At 50.6% G+C, this 15,356-nt stretch overlaps 1 protein-coding gene across 1 annotated transcript in view; it reads left to right on the top strand.

The window, feature by feature from the left end:
* The window catches only part of LOC129694565 (neurexin-1-like), a 101,665-nt gene that overhangs the window by 68,584 nt on the left and 17,725 nt on the right, over window positions 1-15,356 (top strand). The window contains exon 3 of the mRNA XM_055631292.1: window positions 7,719-8,023. Within this exon, the coding sequence (XP_055487267.1) occupies window positions 7,719-8,023 (305 nt within the window). The remainder of the gene's footprint in view (window positions 1-7,718; window positions 8,024-15,356) is intronic.

Genomic DNA, 15,356 nt, shown 5'->3' with positions numbered 1-15,356 from the left:
GAGGTTTTATAATCAGGCCACTTCTGCTCCTGTGTACAGCTGATGGGACTCGCGGATGCTGATTCAGAATGATCCCTGCAGATACCCTGAAGGCATTATCTTCCTGACCCATATACTCACAAATGGGTTTACTGAATCCCATCCCAGTCATTGCAACAGGCAGGCAGGCAGGCAGGCAGGCAGGCAAGCCCTTTCATCTGTTCCTCTCCATCCACAGTGACATGGACATTATACACTCCCAGACCCCATTGATGCACCCCACATCCTGTAGTAATATACCCCTCATTGACACTCCCCTCACTGACACACCCCTCACCCCTCACTGACCCGTATGTTCACCAGATTGATCCCTGGGATGGCGGGACTGCCATATGAGGAAAGATTGAAAAGACTAGGCTTGTATTCACTGGAGTTTAGCAGGATGAGGGGAAAATCTTACAGAAACATATAAAATTATAAAAGGACTGGACAAGCTAGATGCAGGAAAAATGTTTCCAATGTTGGGCGAGTCCAGAACCAGGGGCCACACACAGTCTTAGAATAAAGGGGAGGCCATTTAAAACTGAGATGAGAAAAAAAAAATCACCCAGAGAGTTGTGAATTTGTGGAATTCCCTGCCACATAGGGCAGTGGAGGCCAAATCACTGGATGGATTTAAGAGAGAGTTACATAGAGCTCTAGGGGCGAGTGGAATCAAGGGATATGGGGAGAAGGCAGGCACGGGTTATTGATAGGGGACGATCAGCTATGATCACAATGAATGGCGGTGCTGGTTCGAAGGGCCGAATGGCCTCCTCCTGCACCTATTTTCTATGTTTCTCTGACACACCCCTCACTGACACACCCCTCACTGACACAGCCAGGCTGTAACGAACCTGTGTTCGTTACTGGGCTGGTGGAGTGAGGGGGGTGTTTTGGGGAGGTGGGTGTGGGGATAATCTAGTGCGTGCTGCCTGCTTCCTCCATTTGGCTGTGTGCTGCCTCCGTTATTCCAAGCCACAGTGTTGATGGCCGCTCTGTGACTGAGTATTTCTTGAACAGAATGTGTTTACATTTGCAATGACTTTGTGACAAACAGCTATCCACAGGTCATTAGAATTCAGGGAACAAGAGGTAATGTGGATTGTTACATTTAACGATAATGTCAGAGTCTGCAGGCTGTCGAAGGCTTTTCCCAGCCTTTCACCAGTTTAGTTTAGAGATACAGCGCGGAAACCGGCCCTCCGGCCCACCGAGGCACTGACCAGCGATCCCCACACACTAACACTATCCTACACACACTAGGGACAATTTTTACATTTACACCAAGCCAATTAACCTACAAACCTGTATGTCTTTGGAGTGTGGGAGGAAACCGGAGCACCCGGAGAAAACCCACACAGGCCACAGGGGCAGAACGTGCAAACTCCGTACAGATAGATGCAGGAGCAAGCCATTAAGCCCTTCGAGCTGCATGGCTGATCATTCAATATCAGTATCCCGTTCCTGCTTTCTCCCCATATCCCTTGATTCCGTTAGCCCCAAGAGCTAGATGTAACTCTCTCTTGAAAACATACAATGAATTGGCCTCCACTGCCTTCTGTAGCAGAGAATTCCACAGATTCACAACTCTGGCTGAAAAGAGGAGGAGACACCGATCAGAAGACGGTGGAGGCCAATTCACTGGATGCTTTCAAGAGAGGGCTCTTAAAGATAGCGGAGTCAGGGGATATGGGGAGAAGGCAGGAACGGGGTACTGATTGTGGATGATCAGCCGTGATCATAGTGAATGGCGGTGCTGGCTCGAAGGGCCGAATTGCCTACTCCTGCACCTATTGTCTATTGTCTATTATCTATTGTAAGAAAGAACTGCAGACGCTGGTTTAAATCAAAGGTAGACACAAAATGGTGCAGTAACTCAGCGGGACAGGCGGTCTGAAGAAGGGTCTCGACCCGAAACGTCACCCATTCCTTCTCCCCAGAGATGCTGCCTGTCCCGCTGAGTTACTCCAGCGTTTTGTGTCTATCTTTACACATATACATATACAGTATGTATACACACACATATGCATATATATAGATATGTGTGTGTGGGTATGTGTATATACGTACACATTGAACTGTTTTTCTGGTTTATTACATTGCTGACAATATAACATGTTTATATAGACCGTTGAGCTGCTGCACGTAAGAATGCCATTGTCCTGTCTGGGACAGATGACAATAAAACACACTTGACCCTTGCTGCACTTCTGACGGCTCTCCTCCTTTGCCCGCTGTCTGGTTGGCACGGTTACAGGGCCCGTTCGCTGCAGTTCAGCAGCAGCGGGGCTGCTCCATGCTTCCTGGGGGATTGCGACTGCTTTGTACTGGGCCGGCTTCATCCGTTGGTCGCAGGCTGCAGGACTGCAGTGTGGAATGACTCCTCCCCCCCACCGGTCTCATCGCAGCACTGCAGTGTGGAATAAAGGTGGTGGTGGCTGCAGGACTGCTTTTGCAACACACACTCGCACAATACTGCAGTGCAGCAATACTGCAGTGCACTGGCGTATGTGCTGCACTCAATATTGCATCGTGCAGTAATGCAGTCTCTGGTTCATGGGTAACGTGGTGCCCCAGACTCTGCTACTGCAGTCAATAATGTGGTCTGTCTGGATTCTGCTGCATTGCAGTAATGCGGCTCAATACATCATGTTGAGCTACTGTGGTGAAGTCCCCTTGCTGCATGCTGTTGTGCAGCCATGCAGTCTCTGGTCCAGCGGTAATGCAGTGTCCTCAGCTTGTGTGTGTGTGAGTGTGAGTGAGTGTATGTGTGTGTGTGTGTGTGTGTGTACGTGTGTCTGTGCGTGTATGCGTGTGTGTGTGTGTGAGTATGTGTGTGTGTGTGTGTGTGTGTGTGTGTGTGTGTGTGTGTGTGTGTGTGTGTGTGTGTGTGTGAGTGTGTGTGTGTGTGTGTGTGTGCGTGGGTGTGTGTGTGTGTGTGTGTGTGTGTGTGTGTGTGTGTGTGTGTGTGTGTGTGTGTGTGTGTGTGTGTGTGTGTGTGCGTGTGTGTGTGCGTGTGTGTGTGTGTGTGTGTGCGTGCGCGTGTGTGTGTGTGTGTGTGTGTGTATGTGTGTGTGTGTTCCAGTGTCGCTGGTCTCTGGTTCCACCACGGTGTACAGAATGCTTTGGAGCAGGTCTGCGCTGTTGCCCAAGTTAATTGCGCTGTGTTTAATATATGCGGGACCATGCAGAGTGACACAGGTGCCAATGATTACGTTTAATTTTTAGGATCTCTTTTCTTCACACTAATTCACCGTAATTAAATCCACGGTAATTAACTGTCATTGGGATGTAAATTAATGCACAAAGTAAGTCGAGTGGTTTTTCCTCCACTTTATTCCCCCACACTCCTCGAATATTTCAGATAGTCATAGCCTTCAACCCAACTTGCCAACATGTCCCAGCTCCACTAGTCCCACCTGCCTGCATTTGGTCCATATCTCTCCAAACCCGTCCTGTCCATGGACCTGTCAAACGTTGGGATAGTCCCAGCCTCAACTACCTCCTTTGGCAGCTCGTTCCATACACCCACCACCCTCTGTGTGAAAAAGTTACCCCTCAGATGCCTATTAAATCTTTTCCCCTTCACCTTGAACCCGTGTCCTCTGGCCCTCGATTCCCCTACTCTGGGCAAGAGACTCTGTGCATCTGCCCAATCTATTCCTCTCATGATTTTATACACTTCAATAAGATCACCCCTCATCCTCCTGCGCTCCAAGGAATAGAGTCCCAGCCTACTCAACCTCTCCCTGTAGCACGCACCCTCTGGCCCAGGCAACATCCTCGTCAATCTTCTCTGTGCCATTTCCAGCTACAATTGTGAGGACAGTTGTAGATAGCGCCATAAGGTCATAATTGATGGGGCAAAATCGTTACGGCGGGTCAGGGTGGAAGCTAGGTGGCTGGCGCTGTGAGGTAGCAGTTCAACCCGCTGCGCCATCGTGCCGCAGGAGGAAATAATGGTTCTGGGACAGTACAGCTGTGAGAGTCTCCATCGACTTTAGTTTAGACCTGAGATACAGCGCGGGAACAGGCCCTTTGGCCCACCGAGTCCGCACCGACCAGCGATCCCCGCACACTAACAGTGGGGAGAATTATTTACGTTTCAACCAAGCCATCTAACCTACAAACCTGCACGTCTTCGGAGTGTGGGAGGAAACCGGAGCACCCGGAGGAAACTCACGCAGGTCACGGGGAGAACGTGCAAACTCCGTACAGACAGCACCCGTAGTCGGGATCGAATGCGGGTCTCTGGCGCTGTGCCGCCAGTGAGGCAGCAGCTCTACCCGCTGCGTCTCCGTGCTGCCTAGATGGAGGGCAGCCAGCGTAGTGACAAGCCCGTGTCAACAGCGCCATTTTCCCCGTTGCTGAGGGACGGTGGTGACCCTGTAATTAAAAGCAGCGGCAATTAGATGTGATCTTGAAGACTTGCCGCTACACACCAGGGGGATGTGACTGGTCTGTACACCCTGCGGTGATTGTCATGGCAGCAGGCAATTCAATCAGCAAGGAGCCATCTCTGTGGTGGAGACCTGGGCTCTGCCTGCCCTCTCATGGCCATCAGGGAATGTGTACAGGGAAGCTTCATCCCGTGGGTGGGAAGCTACTGCATGCTGTTCATCTGTTCCACACACAACCATTCTCACTTGCTGCAGCTCAATGTGTAAACATAGTACACTGTATAATGGACCAGTAACAAGGTTCAGTGTGTGTATGTACACACGCACTTACACACACACACGCACACACATATATACACACACACACACACACACACACACATATGCACACACACACACACATATACACACACACACGCACACATATATACACACACACGCACACATTTATACACAGACACGCACTCACACATTACTCACTCACACACACACACACACACACACACATATACACACACACAAACACACATACACACACACACACACACACACACACACACACACACACACACACACACACACACACACACACACACACACACACATAAACACACACACACACACACACACACACACACACACACACACACACACACACACACACACACACACACACACACACACACACACACACACACACACACACCACACACACCCACACACACACACACACATACACACACACACACTTTAACACACACATATACATATATTCTGTATGAAAGAACTGCAGATGCTGCTTTAAATCAAAGGCAGACACAAAATGCTGGAGTAACTCAGCGGGACTGGCAGCGTCTCTGGAGAGAAGGAATGGGTGAAGTTTTGGGTCGAGACACTTCTTCAGACGGAAGACTATATATATATATATATATATACACACACATACAAGCATTTGCACACATTATAAACAAACAATAATAGTGTAATAATGATAATAATAGTCTGTGTAGTTCACAGCTTATTTGAGGTTGTGGTGTTTAATAGCCTGATGACTGTGGGGAAGAAGCTGTTCCTGAACCTGGACGTTACAGTTTTCAGGCTCCTGTACCTTCTTCCTGACGGCAGTGGTGAGATGAGTGTGTGGCCAGGGTGGTGTGGGTCTCTGATGATGCTGGCTGCCTGTTTGAGGCAGAGATTGCAGTAAATCCCTTCGATGGTGGGGAGATCAGCGCTGGTGATGGGCTGGGCAGTGTTTACCACTTCTTCGATTTGATTTTTGCTGCTGGGATTTGCCGTGAGAAATACAGTCTGTGCTTTTGACCGAGAGGGAAAGGTGCCTGAATATTTAATCAGTCTTAATTACTGCTTCCTTGGAATACTAAATATAGTGTTAATCTGCGATCTTTCATGAGAAGATCCTTGATTATCAAAAAAATACACTTGCGGGATTGTATCATTTAACAGCTATTAAGCCTGGAATTAATTGCAGCTTTCAGATCCGAGATTTCACACAGTTGCAGATGGAGGCCGTGAAGATGGCATGCTCTCCTGTAAACCTTCAAGAAAGAGTTAGATGTAGCTCTTTGGGCAACGGAATCAAGGGATATGGGGAGAAGGAAGGAACGGGGTACTGATTCTGAATCATCAGCCATGGTCATATTTGAAACTTACAAAATTCTTAAGGGGTTGGACAGGCTAGATGCAGGAAGATTGTTCCCGATGTTGGGGAAGTCCAGGACAAGGGGTCACAGATTAAGGATAAGGGGGAAATCCTTTAGGACCGAGATGAGGAAAACTTTTTTCACACGGAGAGTGGTGAATCTCTGGAACTCTCTGCCACAGAAGGTGGTTGAGGCCACACAGTTCATTGGCTATATTTAAGAGGGAGTTAGATGTGGCCCTTGTGGCTAAAGGGATCAGGGGGTATGGAGAGAAGGCAGGGATGGGATACTGAGTTGGATGATCAGCCATGATCATATTGAATGGCGGTGCAGGCTCGAAGGGCCGAATGGCCTACTCCTACACCTATTTTCTATGTTTCTATGAATGGCTGTGCTGGTTCGAAGCGCTGAATGGCCTGCTCCTGCAACTTCTTTCTATGTTTCTATGCTTGCCGGCCTGATATCCTTGTGTTGATCTGCTGGTGATGAGCAGCGTGGTTGTAGCAACCAAGATGTAAAGGCTTCACTTCAGTTTATTGTCCCGTGTACCGAGGTACAGTGAAAAGCTTTTGTTGCACGCTATCCAGACAGTGGAAAGACAATACATGATGAAAATTGAGCCATTCACAGCGTACATGATAAGGGAATAACGTTTAGTGCAAGGTAAAACCAGCAAAGTCCGATCAAGGATAGTCCGAGTTTGAAGAAGGGACTCGACCCGAAACTTCGCCTATTCCTTCGCTCCATAGATGCTGCCTCACCCGCTGAGTTTCTCCAGCATTTTTGTCTACCTAAGAATACCCGAGGGTACCCGAGGGTCACCAATGAGGCAGATAGTGGTTCAGGACCGCTCTCTGGCTATGGTTGGGTGATTCAGTCACCTGATAACAGCTGGGAAGAAACTGTCCCTGAATCTGGAGGTGTGAGGTGTGCCTATTCACACTTCTGTACCTCTTGCCCGATGAGGGGTGGCAGGTGTGTCAGAGTGGCAGGTGTGTCAGGGAGGGTGTGTCAGGGAGGGTGTGTCAGGGAGGGTGGGCCACAGTGTTTTCGGGAGGGGTTGTGTCAGGGAGAGGATGGTACAGGGAGGATAGACACCAGTGTTGGAGTAACTCAGCGGGCCAGGCAGCATCTAAATGTTCTCAGCCATGCAGCCCATTGAACAAGCATAGATTCATCGGTCTGAATGGCCTCTTCCTAAGCTGAGAAAGCTTAGTTTAGTTTGGAGATACAGTGCTGAAACAGGCCCTTCAGCCCTTTGAGTAACTGCCGACCAGCCCATTAACACTCCTACACACACTAAGGACAATCACTATTAACCAAGCCAATTAACCTACAAACCTGCACGTCTTTGGAGTGTGGGAGGAAACCGGAGCACCCGGAGGTCACGGGGAGAGAACGTGCAAACTCCGTACAGACAGTACCCGTAGTCAGGATGGAACCCGGGTCTGTGGCGCTGTGAGGCAGCAGCTCTACCCGCTGCGCCACCATGACACCTGGTTTCAAAGATGATATCTGTCTTCTTCAGGACGGCACCAGAGCAGTGGCCGCTAGAGGTTTGAGGGTTGTTTCTGCATTCTGGGTCACCCACTCACTAACTCTCCCCCCCCCTCTCTCTCTCTCTTCTCTGCCCCAGCAGCCAAGGAGGAGTCTGTGGCCACCTTCAAGGGCACCGAGTTCTTCTGCTACGACCTGTCCCACAATCCCATCCAGAGTAGCAGCGACGAGATCACCCTGTCCTTCAAGACTCTGCAGCGCAACGGGCTCATCCTGCACACGGGCAAGTCGGCCGACTATGTCAACCTGGCACTGAAGAACGGGGCCGTCTCGCTGGTCATCAACCTGGGCTCCGGGGCCTTCGAGGCCCTGGTCGAACCCGTCAACGGGAAGTTCAACGACAACAACTGGCATGACGTGAGGGTTACACGGAATCTCCGTCAGGTAATGACCCCAGAGTAACCTCTCCCCCTCCCCTCGCCACCCCCCCCTCGCCACCACCCCTCCTCCCCATCTCGCCACCCCTCCCCCCCATCTTCCCCCCATCTTCCCCCCCTCCCCTCGCCACTCCCCCTCCCCCCCCCCATCCCCCCTCTCCCCCCCCCCCATCTTCCCCCACACCTCCCCTCCCCCTCCTCCCCCCTCCCCCCCCAACCCCCCCCCCCTCCTCCCCCATCCCCCAACCCCCCATCTTCCCCTTCCCCCCCTCGCCCCCACTCCCCCTCCCCTCCCCTCCATCTCCCCCCCCACCTCCCCTCCCCTCGCCACCCCCATCCCCCCCTCCCCCATCCCAACCCCCCACCCTTCCCCACACCTCCCCTCCCCCCTCGCCCCTCCCCTCCCCCATCTTCCCCCCACCTCCCCCTCCCCCTCCCCTCCCCCACCTCCCCTCCCCTCCCCTCTCCCTCCCACCTCACCCCCACCCCTCCCCTCCCCATCCCTCCCCCCCCCTCTTCCCACCCCCCTCCCCACCCCTCCCCTCCCCCATCCCCACCCCCCCCCCCCCCCCCACCACTCCCCTCCTCCCCCCTTCCCACCCCCCCCTCCCCTCGCCACTCCCCTCCTCCCCATCCCCCCTCCCCCCCATCTTCCCCCCCCCCCCCCTCCCCCCCCCCTCCCCCATCTCCCCCTCCCTCCCCCCTCCCCCCTCCCCTCTCCATCCCCCCCTCCCTCCCCCTCCTTCCCCCCCCTCTCCCCCTCCCCTCCACCCCTTCCCCTCTCCTCCTCCTCCCACCCCCCTATCCTCCTTACTCCCCCTCTCCTCCCACCCCCCTCACCCCCTCCCCTGCCACCCCCTCCTCTCCCTCTCCCTCTGTCTGAGTGCTCAGGCTCTTCCTGTCCCCCCAGCACACATCGTTCACTTGGCATTTAATGTTGGCCCACGTCCCTCTGTGACACTTTATTGTCATGTACCTAGGTACAGTGAGTGGGAGCCTTTGTTTTGACATAGAATCCGGTAACATCACCCAGCAGCCTTCACCTGGGCAGCACACACAGTCTCCACGTTTCTGGCACCGACAGTGTTTCAAGGTTTTGTTGGTACAGACGTACCTTCCTGCAGCGGTGAACCAGAACCACCAGGCCCCTCTTCATTCTCTCTGCCCCCCTACCCCGCCCCCCCCCCCTCCGCAAGGTCCCTCTTTGTTCTATGTAGGAAGCAACTGCAGATACTGGTTTATACCAAAGATAGACACAAAATGCTGCAGTAACTGAATGGGACAGCAGCTCGTTCCATACACCCACTACCCTCTGTTTGAAAAAGTTTGCTCCCCAAGTTCCTATTAAGTCTTTGTGTAAGAAGTAACTACAGATGCTGGTTAATCCGAAGACAGACACAAAATGCTGGAGTAACTCAGCGGGACAGGCAGCATCTGTGGAGAGAAGGGATGGGTGACGTTTCAGATCAAGACCCTTTCTTCATACTGGTTAGGAATAAGGGAAATGGGAGATCTAGACGGTGGTTTGGAGAGATAAAGAACAATGAATGAAAGATTCTTTATTCAATTTTCAATTTAAAAAACTTCATTGGCATGATAAAAAATACATTGTTATATTGCCAAAGTATAAAACATGACATACATATTTAAGATGCATAAGTATATATACAAGTATACAGTGCATGGATAGATATGTCCCTGTACATAAACTCGCATTATCTCTGTTTGCTTTGTCGTTTCCTTCCCCCACCCAACAATGATCTATTCTATATTTTCCTTGATCTCCATCCCCATTGTCGTGTTTTCACACCTCAAACTTCCTTATCTATGTATCCTCCTCTCCCCTGGCTGTCTGAAGAAGGTCTCGACCCGAAACGTCACCCATTCCTTCTCTCCAGAGACGCTGCCTGTCCCGCTGAGTTTCTCCAGCATTTTGTGAAACGTCACCTATCCATGTTAAATAATAAATAAATAATCCACAGATACTGCCTGACCCGCTGAGTTACTCCAATAAAATGTGAAACGTGACCTATCCAAAATCTCAAAAGATGCTGCCTGACCTGCTGAGTTACTCCAGCACTCTGTGAAACGTCACCTATCCATGTTCTCCACAGATGCTGCCTGACCCGCTGAGTTACTCCAGCACTCTTGTGTCTATCTACACTCTATAACTCTATGATCTATGTCCAGATGATCGGGTCTAGAAGGGCCTGTTGTCACTCTATACGTTAGATTGCTGTCATATAGAAAGCAGCTTGCTTGGAGAAGAAACAGGGATGGGAGGGTGAAGAGGTAGCACACAAGACGATGATTGTTATTATTTCTCTGATGGGCCCTGCAAGGAAGAAAGATTAAAGCCTGAGTGACAGAAACACATGAGATTTAACGGGCTTAATTACTGTCAACAGACCTTTAACACAAAGGCTTTATTGTAGTCACTGGTCGGTAATTATGAGTTATTATTGTCAGTAGATCTGCAGCAAAAGTTTATGAAATTAAGTGGTTTGCTGAAGGTAATTATTATATTATTAAATGCATGGTATTAATTGTTCCAGTGGTGAGGCTTACTGTATTAATTACAACATTGCAGGAAGCGGTGAAGGGCTAATCCCATCTTGCGGATGGATCCTTCCCATGTTCCTCCAGTCTGCGCCTTGTGGTACACGATAGGCGGGCAGTGCAGGGTGCCGGGTGATTGTGGTGGGAGAGTGATAATAGACAATAGACAATAGGTGCAGGAGTAGGCCATTCGGCCCTTCGAGCCAGCACCGCCATTCACTGTGAGCATGGCTGATCATCCCCAATCAGTACCCCGTTCCTGTCTTCTCCCCATATACCCTGACTCCGCTATCTTTAAGAGCCCTATCTAGCCCTCTCTTGAAACATAGAAACATAGAAATTAGGTCCAGGAGTAGGCCATTCGGCCTTTCGAGCCTGCACCATTCGCCATTCAATATGATCATGGCCGATCATCCAACTCAGTATCCCGTACCTGCCTTCTCTCCATACCCCCTGATCCCCTTTGCACAGACGCAGCGGTGGAATTGGTGCCTTACAGCGCCAGAGACAGGGGTTCGATCATAGAAACATAGAAACATAGAAATTAGGTTCAGGAGTAGGCCATTCGGCCCTTCGAGCCTGCACCATTCGCCATTCAATATGATCATGGCTGATCATCCAACTCAGTATCCCGTACCTGCCTTCTCTCCATACCCCCTGATCCCCTTAGCCACAAGGGCCACATCTAACTCCCTCTTAAATATAGCCAATGAACTGGCCTCAACTACCCTCTGTGGCAGAGAGTTCCAGAGATTCACCACTCTCTGTGTGAAAAAAGTTCTTCTCATCTCGGTTTTAAAGGATTTCCCCTTTATCCTTAAGCTGTGACCCCTTGTCCTGCACTTCCCTAACATCGGGAACAATCTTCCTGCATCTAGCCTGTCCAACCCCTTAAGAATTTTGTAAGTTTCTATAAGATCCCCTCTCAATCTTCTAAATTCTAGAGAGTATAAACCAAGTCTATCCAGTCTTTCTTCATAAGGCAGTCCTGACATCCCAGGAATCAATCTGGTGAACCGTCTCTGCACTCCCTCTATGGCAATAATGTCCTTCCAGTATCCAGAGAAAGTATCCAGAGAACCTGCCTCCACCGCCCTCTGAGGCAGAGAATTCCACAGACTGTGGAATTGGAGGAGTGTGGAGGAGTTCTGTTACAGCAAGGGATTGGACAGGCTGGGCTTTCAATCCCTGGAGCGCAGGAGGGTGAGGGGTGACCTGGACGGAAGGCATGAAGATTATCAGAAGCACACACAGGATAGAAAGTTCCCGGAGTAGGGATGTCAGGAACATGAGGGCACAGGTTAATCTGAGGATGAAGGTTTTTAGAGTCTGAAGAAGGCTCGACCCGAAGCGTCACCTATTCCTTTTCTCCAGCGATGACAATAGACAATAGGTGCAGGAGTAGACCATTCGGCCCTTCGAGCCAGTACTGCCATTCAATGTGATCATGGCTGATCATCCCCAATCAGTACCCCGTTCCTGCCTCCTCCCCATATCCCCTGACCCGCCGAGTTACTCCAGCATTTTGCGTCTATCTGCAGTGTAAAGCTGCATCTACAGTTCCTTCCCAAGTGTTTTTTGGAGTGGTTGATATCTGGAACATCTGATGGTCAGATGCAGTCATTACATAGAAACATAGACAATAGGTGCAGGAGTAGGCCATTTAGCCCTTCAAGGCAGCACTGCCATTCAATATGATCATGGCTGTTCATTCTAAATCAGTACCCCGTTCCTGCTCTGCCATGATTGAACAGCAGAGTAGACTCGATGGGCTGAATGGCCTAATTCTGCTCCTATGTCTTGTGGTCCATGGTAGTGCAGGAGGTGTCCTGTGGTGTCCCGTTGCCGACGTGTAGTTCGGTTCAGGAACCTGATGGTTGTAGGAAAGGATATATAAGATTGTTAATGGCTTGGACACACTAGAGGCAGGAAACATGTTCCCGATGTTGCGGGAGTCCCAAACCAGGGGCCACAGTTTAGGTTTAAGAACCAAGTTTAAGAATAAGGAATAAGCCATTTAGAATGGAGACGAGGAAACACTTTTTCTCACAGAGAGTTGTGAATCTGTGGAATTCTCTGCCTCAGAGGGCGGTGGAGGCCAGTTCTCCGGATACTTTCAAGAGAGATCTAGATAGGGCTCTTAAAAATAGCGGAGGGGATATGGGGAGAGGCAGGAGCGGGGTACTGATTGGGGATGATCAGCCATGATCATATTGAATGGTGGTGCTGGCTCAAAGGGCCAAATGGCCTCTACTCCTGCACCTATTATCTATTGTCTACTGTCTATTGATAGACACAGAGTAACTCAGCGGGACAGGCAGCATCTCTGGAGAGAAGGAATGGGTGACGATTCGGATCGAGACCATCCTTCAGACTGAGAGTCGGGGGAGGGGGGGAAAAAGAGATAAGGAAGGGTAAGGTGTGAAAACGAGACATCAAAGGGGACAGAAACAAAGGAAAATGTTGAATTGTTAGCTAGGAGAAGGCATTCAAAGATAGAATTTAACCAAGAGGACAGAGACTGGTTGGAGAAGTCAGATGAGGGAAGGACGGGGAGAGAGGGAAGGGAAGGAGCTGAGTGACAGTGTGACCTCTGGGTCCCATCTCCCTTTTCTCGGCAGCCCAAGTGGGCTGGAATAATTACATGTACTTAAAGCGCGTTATTGAACCGGGAACAAATTGGCCCAAGTCAATACAGCTCTTTAAAGCTGCAAATATTGCTGCAATTGGTAGCCTAGCAACTGTGCTTGTAAGTGACACGACAATATTGCAGGTTGAGACAGAGATTTCTTGCTGCTGGGGTCTTGGTGTTGGGGCGGGCTGCCTCTGCTAGAGTCATCGAGTGGTACAGCACGGAAACAGGCCCTTCAGCCCAACTTGCCCACGCCGCCCAACATGTCCCAGCTACACTAGTCCCACCTGCCTGCGCTTGGCCCATATCCCACTAAACCTGTCCTATCAATGTACCTGTCCAACTGTTTCTTAAAACAGTCCCAGCTGGATAGTCCCAGCCTCAACTACCTCCTCCGGCAGCTCGTTCCATACACCCACCACCCTCTGTGTGAAAAAGTTACCCCTCAAGTTCAGATTAAATCTTTTCCCCTTCACCTTAAACCTGTGTCCTCTGGTCCTCGATTCCCCTACTCTGGGCAAGAGACTCTACCCAATCTATTCCTCTCATGATTTTATACACCTCTATAAGATCACCCCTCATCTTCCTGCGCTCCAGGAGTAGAGTACCCAGCCTGCTCACCATCTCCCTGTAGCTCACACCCTCTAGTCCTGGCAACATCCTGGTGAATCTTCTCTGCACATCCTCCAGCTCCCTCTCTCTGTTTGCCTGGCCGACTCACTACGGAGGTCCCAGCTGGACTACGTACCACTCTGGGGGGTGGGGGGGCTCCCCCTGTCAGCACCCTGGGGTGGGGGGAAGTGACGTGTAGTAGCTAAGGCCACCAATACAAGATGTGTCTGCTCTCTCTCACGCTGCTGTCTGCGAGATCTTGCTGTGTGCACCTTGTTGACTCAGCTTCACTCCAATGACGTGCAAGCTTGTAGATTAGTTGGCTTCTGTAAATTGTCCTTAGTGTGTAGGATTGAACTAGTGTTGAACAGGAGGAGGGGGAGTCCACTCGGCCCCTCAGTGCTGCCCCACCATCCGAGATGATCAGAGCTGAGCTATGCTGCCCGCGCCCTCTTCTGGTTAGTTTATTGTCCCGTGTACCGAGGTACAGTGAACAGCTTTTGTTGCGTGCTATCCAGTCAGTGGGAAGACAACACACGATTACAATCGAGCCGTCCACAGTGTACAGATACAGGATAAAGGGAATAATGTTTAGTGCAAGGTAAAGCCAGCAAAGTCCGATTAAAGATAGTCCCAGGGTCTCCAATGAGGTGGATCATAAGGACATATGGAATAGGAGCAGAATTAGGCCATTCGGCCCATCAAGTCTACTCCAGCATTCAATCATGGATCTCTTCCTCTCAACCCCAGTCTCTTGCCTTCTCCCCATAGCCCCTGTCATCCGTACTAATCAAGTGAGTCTGAAGAAGGGTCTCGACCCGAAATGTCGCCCATGCCTTCTCTCCAGAGATGCTGCCTGTCCCGCTGAGTTATTCCAGCTTTTTGTGTCTATCTTCGGTTTAAACCAGCATCTGCAGTTCCTTCTTACACGAGAATCTATCAATCTCTGCCTTAAAAATACCCATTGACTTGTGGCCACCACAGCCGTCTGTGGCAATGAATTCCACAGATTCACCACCCTCTGACTAAATGAACGTCCTTTAATTGTGAGGTTGTGCCCTCTGGTCCTAGACTCTCCCACTAGTGGAAACATCCTCTCCACATCCACTCTATCCGGGCCCTTCACTATTTGGTAATGTTGCCTGCACGTTAAATCCAGTAAACTACGATAGGCGACGGGTTGGGTGAGTGGGTTTACTTCCTGGAGTGTGAACGGCCACCATGAACGATCTTTGCTGGACAGGTTCATTCCTGAGCTGGGAATGTACTAGTTGAGACGATGCTTTGTTTGGCTAAACTGTACTGAGTGTGACAATCGCATATGGCCTTGTTCGACAGCGTGATCTGTTGCAGGGGTTGGGACACACTGCGGCTATTGGAGTCCATCACCCCCACACTACAACAAGGGACTTGTCAGCCACCCTGCCCTGACCCGACCCGACCCGACTCACGGTCAACGTGAGGGTCAATGTTGGCCTGCAGCCTCGCTCACTCCAACCCTGTGTGTGTATATGTGTGTGTGATGGGCTGTGTGAAC

The sequence above is a fragment of the Leucoraja erinacea genome, unplaced genomic scaffold, assembly GCF_028641065.1.
Source record: "Leucoraja erinacea ecotype New England unplaced genomic scaffold, Leri_hhj_1 Leri_70S, whole genome shotgun sequence".
Lineage (NCBI taxonomy): Eukaryota > Metazoa > Chordata > Chondrichthyes > Rajiformes > Rajidae > Leucoraja > Leucoraja erinaceus.
Note: the sequence above shows the minus strand (reverse complement) of the source record. Positions and strands in the feature narration are given on the sequence as shown.